This window comes from Sarcophilus harrisii, chromosome 5, assembly GCF_902635505.1.
Source record: "Sarcophilus harrisii chromosome 5, mSarHar1.11, whole genome shotgun sequence".
Taxonomy (NCBI): domain Eukaryota; kingdom Metazoa; phylum Chordata; class Mammalia; order Dasyuromorphia; family Dasyuridae; genus Sarcophilus; species Sarcophilus harrisii.
Genome location: NC_045430.1, coordinates 130,281,236 through 130,306,632, shown reverse-complemented (window position 1 = coordinate 130,306,632; position 25,397 = coordinate 130,281,236). Strand labels below are relative to the sequence as shown.

The window sequence follows — 25,397 nt, the reverse complement described above, 5'->3', positions numbered from 1 at the left end:
AAATAAAAGAAAGCAAAAACAACACTTTAATTTCTATGATGTTTTGAGGATCATTCTGCCCATCATTGGCAGATGGCTAAAACCTAGAGAATTTTAGAGTTGAAAGGAACCTTAAATGTCATTTAGTCTAAGCGCCTGCCTGCAACAGGCATATCTCCTATAATACCCTGGCAAGTAGTTATTCATCCTTCACTTGAAGATGTCCATTGTGGCCCATTCTGTTTTTGGACAAATGTAATTATTAGGGAATATGAAAGATCATCTTCCTTGCTAGTTATTACCTTTTGATGGAAGAGATGTTTAGCTATCATTCTTCTACTTAATGGACATTTTATAGAATCCCTAATTTAGAAGGGGCCGGACATCATTTAGCATGTAGTTTAGAGTAGATTAAGAGAATCTCAGAATCAAGAAAATCTGGATTCAAGTCCTGCCAGAACCAAATATTGACATTGTGATTATAGGCAGATTACTTACCCACTCTTGTCTAAAAATGTGAAACTGCAGGGCAGCTGCCAATTTTTCTAGGTTAAAGGGTGTTTTTTTAAAGTTTATTTTAATAAGTTTTTTTTTTTCAAAATACATGCAAAGATAGTTTTCAACATTCATCCTTGGAAAATCTTGTCTTCTCCCTTCTTTTCTCCCTCCTTACCTCATCCCCTCCCCTAGATAGCAAATAATCCAATATGTGTTAAACATGTACAATTCTTCTATGCATGTTTCCACATTTATCATGCTGCACAAGAAAAATCATATCAAAAAGGGAAAAAAATGAAAAAAAAAAGCAAGCAAATAACAACAAAAAAGGTGAAAATACTCTGTTGTGATTCATATTCAGTTCCCACAGTTTTCTTTCTGGATGGAGATGGCTTTGTCCATTACAAATCTGTTGGAATTGTCCTGAGTCACCTCAATGCTGAAGAGAGCCTCATTCATCAGAGATGATTATCACATAATCTTGTTGTTGCCTTGTACAATGATCTCTTGGTTATACTCACTTCACTCAGCATCAGTTCATGTAAATCTCTCCAGGCCTTTCTGAAATCATCCTCCTGATCGTTTCTTATAGAATAATAATATTCTAAAACATTCATATACATAACTTATTCAGCAATTCCCCAACTGATGGGCATCCATTCAGTTTCCTGTTTCTTGCCTCTACAAAAGAGACTGCCACAAACATTCTTGCACATGTGGGTTCTTTTCCCTTTATTAGATCTTTGTGATATAAACCCAATAGAGACATTGCTGGATCAAAGGGTATGCACGGTTTGAAAGCCTTTTGGGCATAGTTCCAAATTGCTCCCCAGAATGGTTGAATCAGTTTATGACTCCACTAACAATGTATTAGGGTCCCAGTTTTCCCACATCCTCTCTAACATTTATCCTTAATCTTTTCTTGTCATCTTAGCCAATCTGAAAGGTATAAAATGGTGCCTCAGAATTGTCTTAATTTGCATTTCTCTAGAAATGGTTTTAATTTTTTCATCTGAAAATTGTCTGTTCATATCCTTTGACCATTTATCAATTGGAAAATGGCTTGTATTCTTATAAATTTGAGTCAGATCTCTATATATTTTAGAAAGGAGGCCTTTAGCAGAACCTTTGGATGTAAAATTTTTTCCCCCAGTTTTCTACTTTCTTTCTAATCTTGTCTGCAGTGGGTTTGTTTGTACAAAAACTTTTTAATCTAATATAATAAAAAATATCCATTTTGCATTTCATAATGTATTCCAGTTATTCTTTGACCCTAAATCCTAAAGGGCATTTTTTACCAAGTTCCCTACACCAAGTATCATAAGTCAGAAAGAAACCAACTTAAATATTGACCATCAATAAAAGCAATTTAATTTGCTTGGTAACTACATTTAAATTAATTTCAATGAGTGAAATATTGTAACTTTTCAATGACTCCCTCCTACCTTAAGGTTTTTTGGTTTATTTTTATTTGCTTTTGTTCTTATAACAAGGTATTCTCTGTTCTTCTAGATTTGATTTCTTTCACTTTGCAATGTTTGATAAAGTTCTTTCCATATTTCTTTGTATCCTTCTTGTTAGTTTTAACTGTATTTAGCAGAGAACAGAGACCATCTTGGAGTATTTAACCATTTCAACTCTGAATACCCCTATCCTTAACTGTTCTAATTGATGGATGTCTCATATGCATCCCACCCTACCATATCTAGGTCAGCTCTAGACATGCCTTGCCATTACTTAATCTTCCTTGCCTATTTCCCTTCATCTGGTTCTGAAATCATAATCAAATTAAAACTGCTGTGGCTACTGAAAAGATTATGTCAGTCTACTCTCTTGTGGCTCCATTCACCATCCCTTTAACTGTCCAAACCAAATTATCTTCTCTGGTCATCACTTCTCTATATGTTGTTTCCACTATTGGAATGTAAGTTCCTTGAAGGTAGGGACTGGCTTGCTTGCTTGTATTTGAACTCCCAGCATTTAGCACAGTGCTTGACACGTGTTATTGTGGGATCATTTCCAGTCATGTCCAACTCTTCATAAACCCATTTGAGGTTTTCTTAGCAAAGACGCTGTTTTCTCCTCCAGCTCATTTTATAAATGAGGAACTGAGGTGAACAGCTAAGTAACTTGTCCAAGGTCACACAGCTAGTAAGTATCTGAGGCTGGATTTAAACCCATGAAAATGTCTTCCCATTTCCACGTCTAGGGCATTTGCTGCCCTACTGTACTGGAACATAGTGAATTATTTATAAATGTTTTTTATTTATTCAGTCAGCCAATATTATAATGTCAGACATCTAGGTTGCTCTCCAGTTTTTTGCTATTTATACAAATGACGCTATTATGAAAATCTTTGAATATCAAGTTTTTTTTTTATTTGAACAATTTCAGAGCATGTGCCTCAAAGTAGACCATTCCATTTTCAGACAGTTGTAATTATGAAACATTTATATTAAGTCTGCTTGTAACTTCCTTCCTTGAAATGACGTCTTTAAAATCCTTCTAGGCTTAGGATGATGGTGGTTAGGAAATTATTATACTGAATATCTTGTGATTCTGGAATTCTTGCTAGGAGGAAATAGCTGCCTGAAAATCTTATAGTACATACCTTTGGCATTGCTGCTCTATCTTGGGAGTGGGGAGAATTGTTTTTGTTGGGGGAAGCTGGGAACCAGAAGAGTCAGGAAAGAAGGGGATGTCAAGGGTTGTTTACCTTGATTAGGTAATGAAGATAAACTGCTTTTTATGTTTGTATTTGCAGACTTGTCTGCAAAGATTTGGGAAACAAGGTCAAGTTCTGAAGTAGAAATGGGTGGGGCTTTTGGAGAGCTGGCAGGTAAGGCCAAATTCCAAGTTCAGCATTTAATAAGCTGGTTCCTTGCCAGGGGTCTGTCAGGCCTCTTATTGCTCTGAGACCGCCTCTGAGAGAGTGAAGCCTTTGGAATCTTGGCAACTAGTGGCTTTCCATTAGCAGAGTTCTCCTGAAACTGACCCAGACCCAGAAATCTTTCTCTTTTTCAATAAACCCCAACTCTTCCACATTAGTTAGAGGCCAGAAATCACAGACAGCTGTAACTGAAAGCTCATCTCAGACTTCATCAGACTCAATTGCTTTAACCCACTTCCATACATCAGCTTATGATGTGGGAAAGGGTATCACAAAAGTTCTGGGTCAGTAGAACTGGTTTAAATCCCTTATTTGACTCTTGCTATATGGGCCTCTGTTCTGGCCTGGATCTGACACAGGCCTGGGTCATCAAAAAACCAAAATGAGACACTTTAAAGTCATTCAACAGTTAACAAAAGGAGATTAATTATAGGAGGGGCAGATTCAACAAGGAGTGCTTAGGGATACCTTAAATTCTCTCAGCTGACTGGAGCTCTCCTGTCTGCTTATCATGTTCCACCATCTCCAAGAGCTTCCCCAGGTCCTCCACTTTGTATCAGGGTGATGAAGAAGAGCAAACCAATTATAGAATGTCTCAATGCCTTTTAAGGAAAAAACTAACCTAATTCATGGGGTTATGGGGGAAAAGTATTGTCTTACCACAACCCCACTTTCTCTATTGGTAAAATGAGGGGTTAGATTAAATAGTCCCTGAAGTTTCTTCTAACTCTGGATTCATGATCTGAAGTTTTAGGCCAGACCTGCTCACAAGTAGCAAAAGGGACTGATTGGAATTTTGCTTATTTTCTCTCTGGTTTTTTGTACCATTTAATGATGGAACATGGCCCCAGATACCTAATGCTTTGTTTGAATGATGTTTGGCATCCAAATAATTTAGAGCAGAGCATATTACAGAATTGGCACTATAAAATGCTTAATTACACAATATCTTCTCACTCACTTCCACTATGTTTGTGTGAGATTATTAGGCCATTAGAGGTGACAGAACTTTCATTAAAATCAATTAGGGACTAATAGAATAATGGCCATATATATAGTGGTGAGGGCTGAGTTGAGATTGGTAAACATAAATTTGTAGTGGACCCATTTAACATTGCCGTATGGCTTCCTCTAGTGGCGCTGAACAGCATTCACGTATTTAAAAAAAAAAAATTGTAAAATTTTCTCCCTCCTTTCCCCCCTACCCTCTTCTCCTAGACAGCAAGTAATCCAATAAAGGTTAAACATGTGCAGTTCTTCTAAATGCAGTTCCACATCTATCATGCTACACAAGAAAAATCAGCTAAAAAAGAAAAAAAAAAAAAGAGGAAAACAAACAAACAACAATAACAAAGGTGAAAATACTATGTTGTGATCCATATTCAGTCCCCTTAGTCTCCTCTCTGGATGCAGTTGGCTCTCTCCATCACAGATCTATTGGAATTGACCTGAATCACCTCAATGTTGAAAAGAGCCACATCCATCAGAGTTGATCATCCTATAATCTTCTTGTTGAACAGAATTCACTTATGACTGAAAAGGTAGAGGTTTATGATAAACTGTGGTGGAGGTCTGGTTGACTGTAAATAGAAAATTGATGAGGGGGTAGAGGACAGATTAGTAAACTGAGACTCAAGTCTGTGAAATAAAGAAAGCGACCTTGGAACAGGGATGACAGACTGGGAGTATTGGGGGAGGGAGAGGGACTCTTCTGTGATCATTGCAGAAAGGAATTTAAGAGCTCTGATCATGGATGTAGATAGAACAATTATATGTGATAGTAAAATCAAGTGAATTACTTTCCCCTCTGTGTGACTGAAACATGAAGATATGGGTCACAGTTAACTAGTATCTGGTCAATTCGATGTAATTCAACAAGCATTTAGTAAGCGCCTCCTAGATATCAGGCTCTATGTGGGATTTGTTGTGTGATATGCGATTGTTTAATTGTGTCTGGCTCTTATTGACGTCATTTAAGGTTTTCTTGGCAAAGATACAGGAATGGTTTGCCATTTCCTTCCTGGGCTCATTTTACAGGTGAAGAAACTGAGACAGGATTAGGTGATTTTCCCAGGAAAGATGAGTCTTCCTGACTGCCCCCTACCTGCCCATTAAAGGTATTAGGATAAAGCAAAAAGTTGGTGGGGAAGGTGACATTGAAGTTAAAGCAAGAGAACAGGAGCCACGGCTCCCAGGCTGACTGCCTTGTGACTCATCACTGGGGTTAGACAGGACCCCCCTCCTTCTCTGAGACACTTCTCTGATTGTACAATGATGACATCGGGCTGGTGAGCCAGTTGGCTAATGACAGGGATTTGAACATCAGCAGATGCAAGATTAAAAGAGCCCGGGGGTGCCCAGGGTGGTGATTATAGTGGTACAGACCTCAGCAGGGGCCCCAGGCTGGGCAGGCTTTCCCACTGAGAATTTGATGGGGCTTTTTTTCCAGGCCTAGTACACTAGACAGGACATGGAAGCAGGGCACAGAACATAGAGACATACAATGATACAATAACAAACTCTTGTGTGGTTGAATGTATGAAGATGGAGAAACTAAGGGCCATAGGCCTGAGCCAGAATTACTTAGATAGTTATAGTAGTAGTAGTTAACAGTAATATAATGGAAGAAAAGGTGGAGTGATGGATTGAGTATTAAAATCCTGCCTTCAACACTTACTATGTGGCCCTGAGCACATAGCCTCAGTTTCCCCATTTGTAAAATTGAGGAAGTTGGATTAGATGGTCTCTAAGGACCTTTCTGGCTCCAAATTTATGATTATATAACTCTTTAACTTGGAATCAGGAGATATGAGATTGATTTTTCAGCTTTGATATTTACTAACTGTATGATCAAGGTCAAATGATTTAACCTTTTTAAGCCATTGGCAAAATGGGGATAATGATACTATACTTCTAAAAAGTCCTTTATAAATCTTAAAGTGAGAAGAATTGTTGTTCCTACTGGTCCATAAGGATGTCCTAAGCAGGTGGAATGGAAAATCATATAAATCAGATTGTTTGTTGTTTGGGAGAGGGGAGAGGGAAAGGAGGGAGGGAGAAAAAAATGGAAATCAAAATGTTATAAAAGTAAATGTTAAAAACTATCTTTACATATAATTGGAAAAAATAAAATGCTATTAAATGGGGGTGGAAGAGGAAAGAGAATCATATAAAAAAAACTCACACTTGTTCCCCAACCAGACACCTGAGAAACTTCCAGTCTTAAAGCTGTTCTTGGATATCTGCTACCAGCATGAAGTACCCATGTAGACAGGAAGTGACTTTTGTTTCCCCCTCTATCTCTGGCAATAACTCTCAGGGCTCCAGCTCTCAAGCCACTGCCTTTGACAACAACTTTGGAGGCCAATCATCCCATTTCTTATGTCACCTACCCTACTGGAAAATAAATTAAGGAGTATTACAAAGGGTTACCCAATTTATTCAGTTCAAAAAATGACAGACCAAGAATCCAGTGGGTTGAACTGGACACAGAAGATGTTGGGAGCTAAATTTGAAAGAATTGATAAGAGACACAGACATAGACAGACAAATAGAGGGGGGAGAGGAAAAGGGAGAGAAAGAGGGAGAGAGGGAGACTGACAAACAGAGAGAAAGAGGGGGGAGGGGGAGAGAGAAAGAAAGCTGTGAAAAGCTAGTAGAGATCACCTTGAGAGGCTGAGACTTTTTTCCCCCCTCAAGGTAATTGGGGTTAAGTGATTTGCCCAGGGTCACACAGATAGGCCATATTAAGTGTCTGACCCTGCATGTGAATTCAGGTTCTCCTGATTTCAGGACTGGTGCTCTATCCACTGTACCACCAAGCCGCTCCCTGGGATTCTTCTTCAGAGAGTCTGAGGTTTAGCTCTAGTCCAGTGTGCTCCATAAGTTTGTACTTAAATCTGCTAAAGATGGAGGAAAAGAAGTTATTTTCACTTGACATCCTAGATAGGCAAGCTATTACCTAGAGCATAAGACTTTAGTACGTGATCTACCCTGTCATCTACATTTGATAATGAATGCAAAAGCACTTATTGCTTACTATGTAAGTACTGAGGCTATGTGTATGTGTATATAAGCTTACAATATAGACATGATATATATATATATATATATATATATATATATATATCAAATATATGTGCAATATACATGCATGCCTTACATATACATACACACACAAAAGTAGGACAATCCTTGTCCTCAAGCAAGCAGAGTGGTGACTATTGAGGGATGTCTGGGGCTGAGAAGTCACAGGGATGGTGAGTAAGTTGGATTATCTCCAGGCCTGAGCATCTTTAAAAGTAGGACAGTGACCCATCTGTCAGACACGGTCACATCCAGAAATAAAGAGTAGAGAAAATAAGCTGCTAAGGCCTCCGTCATAACCTCCGGATCTCAGGGGGGACTGACGGGAGCAGTATAGTTTGGTAAGTGCTCATCTGTAGTGGTCTTCTCTGAGATCCAGGACCTGCTTCTCTAAGTCCTAGAGCAAGACAAATATCATTTTGGGGCCGCAAGTAACTCATTTATCAGTCAGCCACTCAACAAGCACATATTCAACTCTTACTGTCTGCCAAGCTTTGAGGATGAAAGGAAACAAAAGCATGGTCCCTACCCCTCAAGAAGCTTATATTCTAAAGGTGGCGATGTCACACAAAAAGTTACACATAAAAAAAAAAGAAAAAATTAAAACAAAACTTTTTTTGTTTTGTTTTTTAGAAAGTTATACATGCAAGATATTTATAATGGAATTGTAAGGCCCATCTCAAAGGGAGGACTGCTTGGTGATGAACTGGATAGAATGCCAGATCTGGAGGCAGGAACGAAATTCAAATCTGGCCTCAGACACTAGCTGAGTGAGCCTGGGAAGTCACTTGACCCTGTTTACCTCAGTTTCCCGAACTGGAGAAGGAAATAATAAATCAATCCAGTATTTTTGCCAAGAAAACAACAAATGGTGTCACAAAGAGTCAGACAGAACTGAAAAAAATGATGCAACAATAACAATCTCAAAGGAAAGGCACCAGCTGGAGGGGAGAGGAAAGAGGGAATGGAGAAAAAAGAACCTAGAAGAAAGGGGGTTTGAATTGAGTTTTAAAGAAAGCCAGAAGGTGGAGGTGAGGAGGAAGAATATTGCAGGATATTAAGTTATTGTTGTTGCTGATAATTGCCCTTTGTTCTCCTAGAGGACCAATGACATCTCAGCACAAAAATTGAGGTGGAATGTGGTATTTGAGGACTAGCTAGAAAGCTAGTGTCCTTTAAAAAAAAAAAAAAAAGATAGAACTTTTTGTGGTTAATGACCAATGATTACAATCAGTGACCTTCTGGAGTTTTTTTAAAATCTGAGATTTTATGTTAGTTGATTGATAGTAGAAGGTACCTCAGGCAGTGGATGGATTAGATGGATTCTGACAATAGGAAATAGACCTAGAAGATGTGCCTGCTGGAATGATGGGTCTAAAGATCTCCCTGCCCCTTTCTCTCTTAATCTGTAATTAACTCTTTGGGTAAATCACCTTTTTCCATAGCTAAGAATGAAAGAGATTTTGCTTTTCCTTCTATGTTCCTCTTTCCTTTCTCTTCACTACTGTGTTTGGGCTTGATAAAACATTAACAATCCTTCTAACTTTGGGTCTGACCTGAAAGAACTTCGCCTCTCCCCAACTCTTTCGCATCTCCACAGAGACTGCTGGTAGAGCTTGGCTCCTCCCAGGCTGAATCATTCAGAGACATCTCCTCAGAAGCCCACCCACAGCTTCCCTGATTCCAGACTTCGTGTTAGCCTTGGATGAGGGACGATGAGGCACTATTTTGGGATTTCCTTTCATATTCTTACAGTTTCCCTTTTTGGAATATGGTTTCTCTTTCCCATTGGCTAGAAGATACTTACACACACACACACACACACACACACACACACACACACACACATCTATGGATGTATATGCACATATATAAAGGGCAGCTAGATTGTTCAATAGATTGAATACTGGGCCAAGAGTCAGGAAGTTCTGGATTCAAATGCAGCCTCAGATACTTCCTAACTGTATGATTCTGGGCAAATCAATTAACTTCTATTTGCCTCAGTTTCCCTCATCTATAAAATGACAATAACATCTATCCACCAGGGTTGTTGTGAAGATCAAATAAGACTGTGATTATGAAGCACTTAGCACAGTGCCTGAAAGTGTTATATAAATGTTAGCTATCATTGTCATTATTTTATCATATATGTGTGTTTGTGTGTAGTCACAGATACATGCATGTACATACATATAACATATATACACACCTAATATAATTTGTCTCTCCCGTGCTTATTGCTTGTAAGATCTTGCTCAAATCACATCACTCTCAGGCCTCAGTTTTCCTCATCTCTAAAATGAGGGCGTGGATCGGGATGTTCTTTGATTCCTTTTCAGCTCTAGAGCTTGTGTTATATTAGCATTCTAGAGCTAGAGAGCTCTAGCTCTCTAGAATCGAACGGGAAGAAACACTGACTCTGATGCTGTATGACCTTAAACAAGCCGTGTTAACTCTACCTTGGACTTTTGCAAAATGAGGGTCTTGCATTTGATGGCCACTGGTGGTTCAGATTTGGGATGGGAACAAAATGAGCCATTACCGTTTAAAAGTCAACAATGGGAAATTTACTTAGCTACTACACGGAAAGAATACTCAGGAAGGATACAGCCAGAGGAGTCTGCCAAGGTCCAGGAAGAGATCTTCATTCCTCCTGCAACAGATTTTATACTTAAGTCACAGAGAAGTTACACCAGAGCTTTAAACCTTAGTCCCCTGAGTCAATTAACTTTGAGGACTGTTTCAATCCCTTTTAAGAAAACTATAGTCCAACTTCCCCCTGAACATCAGACCTGCATCACCAATTACCTGTTGGACATTTTGGTTTCATTGTCTTGGAGTGATCTCAAACTAAAACTAAAACGTGTTCAAAACTAAACTCCTTACCTCTTCCTCCCCACTTCAACTTCCCTCTTTCCTGAGTTACCCCATTTCTATCAAAAGCATCAACAACTTTCCAGTCTCCCAAGTTTATACTTGGCATTATCCTTAAATCCGCACTTTTTTTCACCTCACAAATCCATCCAGATTGCCAAATCTTGCACAAAATCTCTCACAGCTGACCCTTCATCACCTCTTACTTGGATTATTGCAATCACCTTTTGATTTGCTTCCCTGTCTTGTCCATTTCAGTCTATCTTCCACACAGTTAAGAGTGATGTTCCTTATTCACAGACATGACCACATCACTCCCCTACTCAGTAAACTCCTGTTATGTCCAAGATAAAATACCAATTTCTGTGAATAACTTTTAAAATCAGGACCATATCTTGACCTTTTTTTCTTTTTTCTTTTTTTTTTAGCTTTTTACTTTCAAAATATATGCTTAGATTTCAATATTCAGCCTTGCAAAAACCCTATTCCAAATTTTTTGTCCTTTCCTACCTCCCACCTTCCTCCCTTAGACAACAAGTAATCCAATATATTTAACCTATTTTTCTAGCCTCATTGGATATTACTCCTCTCTCATACTTTGCAATCCAGTCAGATTGGCCTTTTTCCTCCTCATTGGCGGCCTTCTCATCCTAGAACATTGTTCTGCCATGTCAACCCCTTCTCCCATTGGTGATTTCTTCCAGGGGACCTGAATGGGTCCAAGCCAGCCATGTTTCATTCTCCTCCTGGCTATACTTCTGACTCTCTGGATTTCGCCATCTTGTTCCTGGGTGGGATGAAGAAACATTTTCCATCCCTTAGCCCCCAGCTTTTCAGTGACTTTTTATGTGTTGTCTTCCCTTGTTAGAATGTAAGTTTCTTACTACCTGCCATCTAGGGGAAGAGATGGAGGGAAGGAGGGGAAAAGTTGGAACAGAAGTTTTTGCAAGAATCAGTGTTGAAAAATTACCCATGCATATGTTTTGTCAATAAAAAGCTATAATGGAAAAAAAAAGAATGTAAGTCCCTTTAGAGCATGACTGTCCTTTTTGCTTGTATTAACACTGTGCTTGGCACATAGTAAGTGCTTAATATTATTGTTTACTTATTTGCCCAGATATCCTGAGAGTTTTTCCCTTCCTACATCCTTTCATTCATTAATTTGTTTGTTTATATTTAGTTTTTTGGACTAGATGAAAGAGGAGATTCTTTGCCTCTATTGCTACTTAGCCTTAATCACTGAATAGGTGCAGCCTCAGTCAAATTGAGACCTGGAAGACTTTAGCTTAAAAAGGCCAAGGTCTCTCATTTCATCCAGGGCCATCTCTAGTTATCTTGATCCATACTTTGCCACTGGACCCAGATGGCTCTGGAGGGGAAAGTGAGGTACGTGACCTTGCACAGCCCTGTCTCACTGAAATCCAATTCACTTGCATGCCATGGAATCATCTCCCTGATGTCTTCGTCCTCTTCAAGAATGAGAGACAAACAACAACTTATTTGCCAACTATTTCCTCTGTTCTTCTCACAAGTTCCTCAGTCTCTTCTCTTTTCACCTCTGCACTAGCTATCTCTCATGTCTGGAATATACTCTTTCCTTACTGCTTCCACACAGAATCCCTCTCTTCCTTAAAGATGCCATTTGTGCATCAGCTTCAAAAAACCTTTCCTGCTTTCCTCAACTGCTAGTGTTTTGCCTCCCAAGCTGTTCGTTGTTCAGTTGTATCCAATTCTTCATGACACTGTGGACCATATTATGCTGATAATATCCGTGGATTTTCTTGGCAAGATGCTGAACTGTATTGCCTTTTCCATCTCCAGTGGATTAAGGTGAAAAGAAGTTGTGATTTGCACAGTCACAGTTAGTAAGTGTCGGAGTGTTATCTATTTAACTACTTTCTATTCATCTGTATTTATTCTCTTTATATATTTGTGTTGTCTCCTCACTAGAACTTATTTATTGTTCTAGTGATGGTTACTTTCCTTGTTAGTATTCCCTGGTACAGTACCTGACACATAGTAGGTGCTTAACAAATGCTTGGTTGATTGATTGACCCAGAATTAATCTTATTTTCTGGTCCAAAGTCCTAGGAACCTGAGGTACCAGTGTGGGAATGTTTGCAAAAATGAGAGGCAATCCAGCAACTCAGAAAAGGTGGAGCCCTCCCAACCCCATTGGAGGGAGAAAAGCTCTCAAAGGCTGCTTTGATCTTGGTTTTCAAAGGGCCAGGGAAATGGGAAGAAGAGATAGTGTGGTAATAGTGGAAAGAAGGGACTTGAGTTTAAACCCTAATCCTCTGTCATGTATTGCTTGTATGGCTAGGAATACCACTTAACTTTCCTGAATAGAATAACGAATTTGGAGAGTCAGAAGAGATTTCAGTGGGCCATCTAATTAGTATTGATTGTTCTGTCTCTGCTTGCGTATCTCCTATAAAGCCATTCCACTGTTGACAGTTGTGCTTGTTTAGGACCATTCTGTCTTTGAGTCAGGAACCTGAAGAGGGAGAAGGCACTGGGAATTATCACGTCAGGAACCTGTGCTTCCCCTACCGTATTCATGTCCAATGGCTTCAGCTTTTTTGGTGCTAAAATCAGACTGCTGTCTCATCTGGATCCTCACTGCTGGATCCTTTTCAGAACAACTGTTTTCTATTCATGCTGCTCCATCTTACATTTGTGGGATTCTTTTTTTTTTTTTTGGTACCCAAGTGCAAATTGAATTTCATTTTATTTCCAATAGAATTTCATCTAATTAGACTCTATCTAATACTCTAGTCTGTCAAGATCCTTTGGAGCTAAATGAAGCTCTGGAAATTTTTTTTTTTTTAACTTTATGATTTTGTGATTCTTAACAGGTGTGAAACTAAGGTTTCCTAAGGTGTGAAAGCTTTTAGCATCTTCTTTCTCCGAGCATTGCTTTTCCCAAGAGAGATGCTCTTTTGGATGGCTGGGCAGCTTAAAATTCATATTCTGGGGAAATTTTTTATTTCTTTTAACCTTTATCTCAGTTTCTTCAACTAGTAAAATGGGGATAATAATAGCACCTTCTTCCCAGGGGTCCTGAGAGGATCAAACAAAATAATTGTAAAGTCCTTAGCACAGTGCCTGGTACAATGAGTTGTTTCTTTTCCCATCCCTCTTCTCTTTTCTCCTCTGTCTCCAGCTTCAGACCAACAAGATGCCATACGTATCCTGGCATTCTACTTCAAGGATGCCAGGCTGCCCACTCTCCCAGATTTCATTATTCACCCTGGATTTCCTTCCTTCTCAGCCTCTCCCTTGTTGAATCTAAAATCAAATCTGAAACTGAGAAGGCCTGTTTTATTTTTAAGTACTTAATTTGGAACTGTGGCTGTTCTCCACCACCACCCTTCTGAAGGCCCTCTCGAGAGACACACCCACTCAAAGCATCTCTGTGGCCTTTCATTAAGGGAGCAGCAGACCAGCAAAGCTTGATATCTATTACTCTGCTCTCCCATTAACTATCATTAGCTTGATTGAGTGCTCCACATAGTTTTCCCTTGTATTCATCTCTCCCCCACCCTGTCAATTACTACCTCCCTCAGAATTTTCTGACCCAATCTTGGCATGGGAGTGGGTGTCAGCCCAAGGAATAGCAGCTCTCTGGGCAATTCGAAAGTATCTATCCCCTGAAACAAGGATTTGAGACTCTCCTTACCTGCCACTGCAGGTGACATTGAACCTGAGTCTGGTGATTTATTATTAGAATAAAAGTTAGGATAACATAGTCACTTTGAGATGTTCATAGTAGGTGAGTCCTAACGTGCCATTTAGTCCAACCCATTTGTTTTACAGATAAGGAATCCAAGGCCCTAAGTGAAATTATTTGCCAAAGTCACTGAATAAGTGGCAGAGGAAGATTCAAACCTGTTTTCTATTTCTAAACCTAATGCTTTTCCCATTATACCATATTCTAATTAAAACCCTGCTCATTCGCTCTCTTATTAGATAGTCTAAGTAAGTACCTTCACTAGAAATCTGCCAAGATTTCCCTTTTTTTTTTTATTTCACAATAAACTGCTAAATATATTAAAATCAAACATGAAGGGGAGGAGAGGATATACATTTCTAACACCTAAATCACCAGATGACTTCCACAATTTTTAGCTTCCTGTTCTCCACCCTCATTCCTCACATAAAATGGAATTCTGTGCTGTCTTGTTTATAAACCTTTCCTCTAAAGTTCCTTCATCATTCACCAAAATATTGTTAAGTATCTACTGTAAGCAAAACATTGGGTTAGGGGATAAGGGAGATACCAAGTCTAACTAAGACAAGGTCTTTGCCTTCAGAAAAGGTACAATAGGGAAATTTAGTAGGAGAGTAAAATGAATGAGCAAACAAGTATTTACTTACTATTTGTCTAGCACTTTGCTAAAGTGTTGAACATACAAATACAAAAATAGAGAGTCTTTGACCTTAAAAAATTTGTATTCTTCTTTTTATCTTTAATTTATTTTATTCCCCCATCACATATTAAAACATTTTTAACATTTTCGGAAAAGTTTTGAGTTCCAAATTCTATCCTTCCTTCCTGAGATCATAAGCAGTCGGATATAGATTATACACATGCAATCATGTGAAACATTTTCATATTAGTTATTTTGTGCAAGCAGACTTGAATAAAAGAAAAAGAATGAAAGAAAGTTAAAAAAAAAAAAAGGTATGCTTCAATCTGAATTTAAACAATATCAATTCTTTGTCTGGGGGTGGGGTGGGGTGTGGAGATAGTACCTTTCATTATTAGTTCTTTGGGATTGTATTGGATCATTGTATTGCTGAAAATAGCTAAGTCATTCACCGTTCTTTATTGTACAATATTTCCATACTGTTTCTATACATAGTTCTGTTCATTTCAGTTTGCATCAGTTCACGTAAGATTTTTCATGTTTTTCTGAAATCTTTCTGCTTGTCATTTCTTTTTTTTTTTTTTAAGTTTTCAACATTCATTTTTGTAAGACTTTTTGTTCCAATTGCCCCCCCTCCCCCCCTCTTTCCCTTATGTCCCCTCTACCCCAAGACAGCAAGCAATCTGCTATAGGTTAAATATGTGTGTTCCTTTCAAACATTTTTCCGAATTTGTCATATTGTACAAGAAAAATCAGACCAAAAGGGAAAGGAAAAAAAAAAAAAACACAAGAAAGAAAACAAGCAAAAGAAGGTGAAAATATTATGCCTTGATCCACATCCAGTGTCCATAAATATCTTTCTGGTTGCATTTTCCATCAAAATGATGTAATGTGATTTTGGGGTCCCCTGACCTTGGCTTCTATTCTCATGGGTCAGTGGTCCTGGGTCCTCTGGCTTTGGAATCTGCCTTAGGAAACTGATCATACCCAATCTATCTGATTCTGATCATCCTTAGCCAGATAGCTTCTGACCTCAGGAAACTCCCATAGATCAGACTTCCTAAAACCATTCCCCAATCTTGTCAGTAATAATCTGATCAACCGAGAACCACTCCTTTGGAAGACCACTTCTTCCTACCTTGAGCTATAGAATTAGCATATTTATGGTAGAAGCTGGATAAAATGACCCTTCTTGGTTCTGTTTCTTTATTGGATTCTCTTAGAATTCAATCAGCTCAGTAATGGCGGCACATTGCTTTTAATAAACTTTGCTCCTTGACTAGGAGATGGGTTTAAGCCTTCAAATTCTTTTGAGATACCTCGCAACACCAGTTTGGGACTTTTGGGGTCCCCCCTTCTCAACCTCAACACCAAGTCCATTGGAATTGTCTTGAATCACCACATTGTTGAGAAGAGCTAAGTCCATCACAGTTATCATCACTTAATCTTGTTGTTACTGTATAAAAAGTTCTCTGCTCATTTCACTCGGCCTGCTTGTCATTTCTAATAGCACAATACTTACTATTCCATTAAAATCATATAGCACAGTTTGTTTAGCCATTCCCCAAAAGATGGGCGCCCTTCGATTTCCGGTTTTTAGCCATCACAAAAAGAGCTGCTATAAATATTTTTATACAAATAGGTCCTTTTCGTATTTTTTTTTTGGGGGGGGGGTGTCTCAGAAACATAGACCTAAAAGAGGTAGTTCCAAATTGTTCTCTAGAATGATTGGATCGGTTCACAGCAAGGAGCTTATATTCTAAGAAAAACAATATGCCCGAGGCAGTGGTTGCTGCCTTGTTACCTATGATTTGTGTCTTATGATAAGTACATTAGAAATTCTAGTCTTGAGTTTTGAGGGTGAGGGGGTCTTCATGAGATTCCTTTGATGTACCAAAGGGAGACCTATCAAGCCTATAAAAAATTAATTTTTTTCCTGTTTATGTCACATACCAGGTTGGGTGGTTTATTTAATCCAAGATATAATAATAGGGAGTGGGGCAGTTCCTGAATTGTAATATCAAAAAATGAGCATTTATTGAGATTCTGTTTTGTGCAGGACAGTGTGGTGGTGGGTGCCTGAGAGCAGGGACTGTTCTTTTGTATTTCTTTGTGTCCCAAGTATATAGCCCAGGCCTGGAACGTAGTTATGAATTTAACAAGTGGTTCTGGATTAACTTGTTGACCTCTTTGAAGAAGCTTTTTTGAGAACTACTCTGGTATTCATATTGTCCCAAATGAATGACTGCCCATTTCAGTGCTTTTGTGTGTGGGGGTCTACTTACTCAATATACAACTGAATAGATTTGGTTTTAAAAATTCCCAGTTTTCTGACTAGTGAGGAGGAGATAAAGGATGACGGAAACAGATAGTGATATGTCACTGAAAATTCCCCAAATTCATGAGGGTCCTCATGGTTTATACTCAATCCATGAGGATCCAATTCGTGATTGGACCATAGGCTACCTAGATAGATACACAGATACTATGTAGTTCTATGAGAGTTTTGAAAAGAGAGCATTCCCTCAATGTTTTGGGAAGACATCTTAGTACTTTTGTTCTTACTATATCTTTGAAGTTATTATCTCTTTTGTAAAAGTTAATTGCTATTATTTGACTGAATGGAATTGAAGTGCTATTTAGTCACTGGTGGCTAAAAGAGAGAAGAATATCTGGAATGAGGGTTCAAGCCAATAATATTAAAGAAGAGACATTCCAACCCCTAGGGGGTACCTTTAAAAACACTGATGGGGAAATGTATAAGCCCAGAGCTATATTTATTTAGGTAAAGAGGCAGTTAAGAAAGTCATTCTAGTAAAAGATGAAATAGCAGCAAAGTATAGGAGCAGTGAAGTAGAGTGGGTCAGTGTGACTAGATCAGATGGTTCCTCTAAAAAAGTAGCAGGAAATAAAATTAGAAAGGTAGACCAGCACCAAATTGTGCAGGGCCTATAGTCTAATATGACTGTATTATATTATATTATACATATATATAGGCCTAATAACCCCATTTATATATTACTTGAACATTTATGAAACACGCAACTGGCCTGAGAATCAGGTGCTATTATTATTGTCCTCATTTCACAGATGAGAAAACTGAGGCAGAGAGAGATCAAACGACTTGCCCAGAGTTGCATAGCTAGTGTCAGAGAGAATCGGAATTCAGATTTGCCTCACTCCCAAGTCTAACACTATCCACCGTGCTACCTAGCTTCCCCTGGTGCTAGTTTAAGATGTTGTGACTCTCTAACAAGGCAGATTTTAGTTTTTGGACACAATCAGAGTACCCAGTCAAGTCACCTCACGTGGGCAGGATGAACAAATTTTCTTATATTTATAGGGATCCACCTCAGATGATGTCTCTCAGTTCTTTTTTGTACTTCAAAAGTAAAACACAAGGAGAGTACACAGGATTCAATGAAAAATCTGAATTTTGGAGTATTCCCATCATGCCATAAACCCAAAATAGCTACTTCCTCCTGGGTTTCCAGGGCTGCCAAGAGGAGGACTTGTGGACAATCTTGTCAGGGTTGGGCTAGAAGCCTTTCCTGCCACTGTTTAGGGCAGGTACTTCCTAATCTGGGAGGTGTCACTCTGAGGCAGGAGGGAAAGCCCAGTTCTGAGAAAAGCTTTGGGAATCCCAAGCAGAAATGGAAGAAGAGATGAAAAAGTGTGAATTCAATTTTGCATTTTCAGCATTTTAGACATTTGGCAAGGAAGACGTATATATAAAAAGTATATTATCTCTATCCACATGTACATCTATTCCTATATGTAGGCATAACATTTTCACCTGTGTGTAGCTCTTAAGGATGAAATTTGACGTTTATACACATGTGTACATACCTTATTTTTTGAGTTGCCAAGATTGGGATCCTTGCTGTTTGGGGCAGAAGTCACCCCAGGTTCCCTCCTTGACTCCAGTAAAGTTTATACTTTAACTGGAAACTGTTGGAAAAGGGACAATATAAATCATAGACTTGTCCTGCCTATGAAATAATACATGTAAAGCACTTAGCCCAGAACCTACTACATAGTAGGTATACTGCATAAATGCTTATTCCCTTCTCTTCTCCCCCCTTTCCCCTATTAATTTAATAGATTGAGGACTGGTAAGCATCCTTCCATGTTTATAATCTCTTCTGTGATGGATGAATTTCTTCTGGAACCACCACAGAGTTGTAATAACTAAGGAGAACAGTATTGACTTTCTTTTTAATTTAATTTAATTTTTTTTTTAGTTAACAAGATGCTATAATTATTTTGTCCACATAGACCCTTTTCCTTTCTTTGATCTATTTACTATATAAACACCTAATAGTGTTATTGTTGAGTTAGAGGATATGTTCAGTTTAGTAACTTTGAGGGCATAATTCCAAATTGCAATCCAAAATGGTTAGACCAATTCCATATCTCTACCACTATTGCATTAGTGTGCCTGTTTTCCCATAGCCCTTCCAACATTTGAAATTTTACTTTTTTATCTTTCCCAATATGGTGTGAGGTAAAACTATAGAGTTTCTTTACTTTTCATTTCTCTGATTCATTGGTTCTCAGACCTTTTGGTTTCAGGACTCCTTTATGTTCTTAAAATTACTGAGCATTCCCAAAAGAGTTGTATTTTTTTCAGTTACATTTATCAATATATGCCATCTTAGAAATTACAACATCTTATTATTTCTGCAAAATAGTTCTCAAGAATTCCTTGACAGGATCTTGAGAACCTCTAGGGATACTCAGGTACTATCTTTTGAGAATCCCTGCTCATGTTAATAGCTGTTTGATGTCATTTTCATATTTTTGTTGATGATTTGAATTTATTTTTTCCTTTGAAAACTGCCTGTTCATATTTTGACCTTTTATCTCTTGGGGAATGACTATTGTTCTTATAAATTTAATTTAGATCCTTACAGGATAGGCTTTCTATAGGAAGTGACACTAGAGTTGACTTTTGAAGGAAGTTAGGGATTCCATGGGGGATAAAGGAGAAGGGAGCACATTCTCAGCAAAGAGGATAGGGTAAGGGCCAGAAGTGTTTGGCTCAGGAATTTGGTTCTCATTGACCAAAAGATTCTTGTCTCCGGAGTTTGGTCCTGGGACTATTCTGAAGCCAGAAGCTATCTGAGGAGTGCTCTATTCAGAATCAGACAGTTTAGATTAGGTGTGGGAAATTCCTGAGGCAGACTCCAGAACCAGAATTTTTAGGATTATTGACTTGTTGTTAGAACAGAAGCCCCACTAAGATCAGGGAACCTCAAAATCACTACTGTCTCCCCTAGAAGCTATATTACACTTATGTCTATTATACATATGCAAATATGTTCATGTATGTGAATATGCCCACTTATATACATATATATAGATAGATAGATAGATACAAAAGGCAATATATTTAATTGAATAGAGCTTTAGAACTAGGAATATTACTAGAAAGATTCATATTGATGCATTAATTTTGTAACTCCAAGTTAAGTCACTGATATTAGTGCTATAGACAGAAGTGTCAAACAATGACGGTAACTTCTTTGTGTGTGGAAATGATTTTGTTTTTTGTTGTTTATTAGGCTTGTGATAAAAAATATAGAGAGCACTGACTCAAGTCAGAGGTTGTTGAGTTGTGTTTCACGCTTTGTGACCCCATTTGGGGTTCTTGGCAAAGAGCCTGCAGTGGTTTGCCATTTTCTTCTCTAGCTCATTTAACAGATGAGAAAACTGAGGCAGGTAGGGTAAACTGCCTCCGTAACACATCTAGCATGTGTCTGAAGTCAGCTTTGCACCAAGGTCTCCCTGACTCCACGGCTCTATTCACTGTGCTACCTCACTGCTATTTTGAGTCAGAGGACCTGAGTTCAGATACACTCCTGCCAGCCTTAACAAGCCGTGTGATCTCAGATAAGCCAGTCAGTCAGCAAGCATTTATTAAGCTTTTATAAGAAGCTGGACAGTATGCTAAGGATGGAGAGAGGGAAGAAGCTGAAAACATAGTCCTTGCCCTCCGCTGCTCACATTCTAATAGAGTAGATGACATGAAAATAATTAGGTCTGTATAAGATATATGCAGTGCAAATAACCATACATCAAATTTACATAGCAGTTGGGGGGACTAGGTGGCACAACGAATAGGGTACCAACCCTGGAGTCAGAAAGACTCATCTTGAGTTCAAACCTGCCTCAGAAACTTACTGGTTGTGTGATAATGGGCATATCACTCAACTCTGTTTGCCTCAGTTCCTCATCTGTAAATGAGCTGGGAAAGGAACCGGCAAACCCCTCCGGTATCTTTGCTTTGAAAAACCCCAAATGGAGTCATGAGGAGTTGGATATGAATGAAATGACTAAATAACAAAAGCAGAGCACCTACTATATGCCAGGCAGAGGAGGTGATGACACCTTCAAAACTAAGTAATCTTTCTGTGTCTGTTTCTTTGATTGAGTAGGTTGGCCTAAGTAGCTCTTGCCATCTCTTGTAGCTCTCTATCTCTGATCATAAAATCTTAGTCTTCAGAGGCAGCTTAGTGCTCAGTGGAGCAATTTGCCTCAGTTTCTTCATCTGTGAAATAAGCTGGGGAAAGAAATGGCAAATCACTCTAGTATCTTTGCCAAATGGGGTCTTGAAGAATTGGACATGACTGAAACTACTGAATGATAAAAATGCTTTTATGTGGATCATTAGCTTGGATAAAGTTTTAGATGCTATCTTTATCCAATATGTAGAAGATGCAAAACGAAAAATGAGAATTAACATACTTCATCACTAAGTCAGGATTCAAAAAGATCTCACTAGATTAGAATATAGGGTCAAATGTAATAAGTTTAAATTTAAAATCATTAAATAGAAAGTTTCATCCTTTCAACCCAAAAAACTTTATAGGTACATGATGAAACAGGCTTGGGTAGATAGTAATTTACTTGAAAATTTTCTAGGCATTTTAGCAGACCATAAACTCAGTATGAATCAACAGTTTATTGTGATGACAGGCAAAAAAAAAAGGCTAATTTGATGTTAGGTTGCCTTAAGAAAGTGAAGCATTCAGAAAGATATAATAATAAATAGAGCTAGAGCAGACCTCATAGACCATCTAGTCCAACATAACATCAGTAAGAAAAAAAGGGACTTTGTGTCCAAGGTGGAATTTGAATCCACATCCTCTAAATGTAAGACTTTTCCCCCTGTACCAGTTCAGATGTTAACTCTTCCCCAAATTCCTCACTAGAAAATAATTTTTCCCTGTGCAAATTCTCTTGGAACACTTTTATCTTTATCTCTCTTTGCCCTTATTATATTTCTTCTAGTATCATATTTATTTGTTTACATTCCCTATCTTAACCGTTTTTCTGTAAAATCAAGAGTAGAAACTTTGCTATTTCATCATCTAACACCCAGTTGAATATCTTATTCTTAAGAAGTTTATAATAAAAATTCTTGGACATTTTTGAAGTAAAGACAAACTCTAGTGTAATGTCATTAAATTGTTCAGATAGACAATTAGACAAAACAATGTAATCAAAGACAATTGGTTTCATAGGATCAGTGCTATTAGCATTTAAATTGGATGATTTCAATTTAATAAATTTTGGAGGAACATTACAGGAGCTTTCATAATGCTGTTATAGTACCTCTTCTGGGCTTATTCCTCCAATCCCTTTCTCCAGAAGGCAAGTAGATACTCCTTTCCTAAGGACCTATAGATAACTGTGAAGGTTTGCAATTTGTAGTGTTATCACTCATGAGTCTCCATCCAATGTACTCCTCCAATAGTTATCAATTGATTAATGTTAATGAACTTTTATAAAAGGGAATGAATTGAGAAGATATAGAAATCATAAAACATCCCCAAAGGGAAGATCACTCTCCCCTCTATACATACTTGTCCCAAGTAGCTTCAAACTTAAAGCATAAAGATAGTGAGACAATTCTCCCCCTTCCTTATCCTATGATCTGGCAATCTATAAGGATCTCACAGAAAGGAAATAGCCTTTGCTGGCTTGAAAACACAAAGGAGCAGAAAAGAACATTTATGAGCTATGTGCAACTAAATAGTTGAGTGATCTTGAATAGATATTATTAGTATATGAACATTCAAACAAGCTAATGTTAACACAAAGAAACTGGTCTGACTTGTAAGAAAACATCACAAAATGAACTCCGATACTACAAAACAATACTTTTTTTAAAGTGCAAAAATGCTTATTTTCTCTAGTATTCTGGAAACTAGGGTGTATATTAATGAAAGTTCCAGATATGGAGTTTCTCCTCACAAATACAAAGGACCCAAGCTGAACCTTCCACATGCAGCACCTCACCCAAACTACTTCCCCAATTCTTGCTTTAAAATTCAGTTCCAGAAGACAGATGACTACTTTTCTCTTTAGGATTCTTTGATTTCTAACACTGTAATCTCTGACAAACATTACAAAATGTTTTTTGGTTGATTCTGCATTAATCTATATGTGTGGGGGGGGAGCATTTATTATTTTCATCTGTATGTGAGGTACTATATAAGATCTATTTTCAAGTTGATTATTTTGAAATCTTTTGTTCATATGTAGCAGTAGGGGACGCAATCAAAAGAAAATGCTTAAGCTTTTCTAGGACCTCCTAGGACTATTCTGGGTTGGGGATATGGACAATGAGTTTAAGAAGTGCTGCAGAATGTTTTAATAAAAACAATTTTGATGGAGGGAGGGGATACAAGGGGAAGAAAGAGTGTAATGAGTGATGTCCCAATCATTAGATTAGCTTAACGTTTACTATGTGTAATATACAGCGCATGTGCAATATTCTTTGCCTACTGTCACATCAAGTTACAAAACTTCTGAAGTCAGTTTTCAGCCATCAGTGGTTAAGGAGCTAATACTATATAAGGAAAAGGCTTTGGGTTGGCTGAGAAGTTGTAAGGATTAACTCAGTAGAAGCCAAACTAGAATTACATGTGCTTAATAAAGCTTTGAATAATCTCCTTTCCTCCCTCCCTCCTCCTTTTCTCCCTCCCTCCCTTCTTCCTTCCTTCCTTCCTTCCTTCCTTCTTTCCTTCCTTCCTTCCTTCCTTCCTTCCTTCCTTCCTTCCTTCCTTCCTTCCTTCCTTCCTTCCTTCCTCCCTCCCTCCCTCCCTCTCTCCCTTCCTTCCTTTCTTCCTTCCTCCCTTCTTTCCTCCCTTCTTTCTTCCCTTCCTCCTTTCCTTCCCAGTATTCACCTGAAAAGGATTGCTATGAGCTTCAGGTAGGAGTAGGACAGCAGATCTTGTCTCCTACCCAGTCATCATTGTCCCTGACAGCTTGGTGCTTCCCTTTCTATCATGTTTGTTCCTTCCTGATCTTAGGTGAATGATTATCCAAAAACAGAATGGACCAGGTTACAAGAGCTTCACGAGGCTGGAAGAGCTACAAAAGGTCCCCTCAGCAATCAGAGTCGATAAGGAGACAACCGGAGGCCAACAGCAGCACTAGATGAGTCCAGTGAGGAGCCTTGAAGCAGCCAAATGACCTGCTTGACCCAGCCCAGAAGTGGATTGACCTTTAAGCCAAGACATTGAGTCATAATAGAAGCTATTCCAGCTACTCAAAGGAGTGACTTGTCCATTGGTGAGCCCTCACCCCAAAGAAACCTTGGTGGGGACTCCTTGAAGAGCGCACAGGACCCCCGGGGCAGGAGTTGAGAGGTACTCCTTGGCACCATGTGTTCTCTAAACTGTTTTTAAATTTTAGTTCATTCTTCCCAGGGAATTTGTGCATAGACCAGAGGAGAGCGTTATCTCATGGTTTGGGGATTGTTTTATTTCCACTGTTCTCGCTATACCTTCTCAGTAAATACCCTTTTGTAAAAGAATACTTTGATATCAACTGTTTGATGGATATTGGGGAGAAGTTAGATGGTTAATTGATACTGATTAATTGATACAAATATAAGCAACAGTTATAGAAAGCCTGGCCCTTTAAGGTTACCCAGATATAAAACCTTAAGGGGAGAAATAATCCATAGCCCATGGACCCAAACTGCCACTATGTGTGGTGTTGGGAGAATAGTCCTAAGGAAGTGCTGCCATTTATCAGTAACAGTTGGTCCCCGTGGCATTATGTGGGGCCATCATATAATGAAAAGTGGGAGAGAAAAGGAGAATGGCAGATTATGTGTAAATGTTGCTAACAATTATGGGAAAGGTACATTTGTAGAATTATAAGGATTAAGAGAGGTCATAGAATTTTTTGTTGTTCTTTTGATGTAGTTTACAAGTGTAAACTTGATTGAATACACAATAAAAAAGGAAAAAAATATACAGAGGGTGATGGTGAAATGTTACACCTTAAATCATGTGCTAGGCTATTCCTGCATTATTTTTATTACAAAATAAATATTGGCTACTAAAACATGTGCATGTTATTGAAATAGTATTGATTTCTTGTTTTATATATCTCATGGTACCTAAAAGATGGCTGTCCGAGGGAGGGCCGATGCTGGGAAAGAGGCCAGATCCTGTTCATAGCCCGTCTCTTCCCTTATTCACTCACATATGTACTCGTCTGCAGGGGTATGTGCAGAGGGGTGGGGCGATGCAGGGGAAATGAATGTCTGTGTCTGTTTCATAGACATAGATCTGTGTCATCATCTTTTAGCATCAGCTAGCAAGCCATCTTTCCCCGTATTCCCTTTCTCTCCAAGTCAGCACTCAGGCTCTGCCTAATGGTGCTGGTCAGCT

At 38.5% G+C, this 25,397-nt stretch overlaps 1 protein-coding gene across 1 annotated transcript in view; it reads left to right on the top strand.

Annotated features, from left to right (window-relative positions):
• Positions 1–25,067, top strand: part of UPF2 (UPF2 regulator of nonsense mediated mRNA decay) — a 181,464-nt gene extending 156,397 nt beyond the window's left edge. Inside the window, exon 22 of the mRNA XM_031938580.1 lies at positions 24,024–25,067. Within this exon, the coding sequence (XP_031794440.1) occupies positions 24,024–24,027 (4 nt within the window). The 3' untranslated portion in view covers positions 24,028–25,067. The remainder of the gene's footprint in view (positions 1–24,023) is intronic.
• The last annotated feature ends 330 nt before the right edge of the window (positions 25,068–25,397 follow it).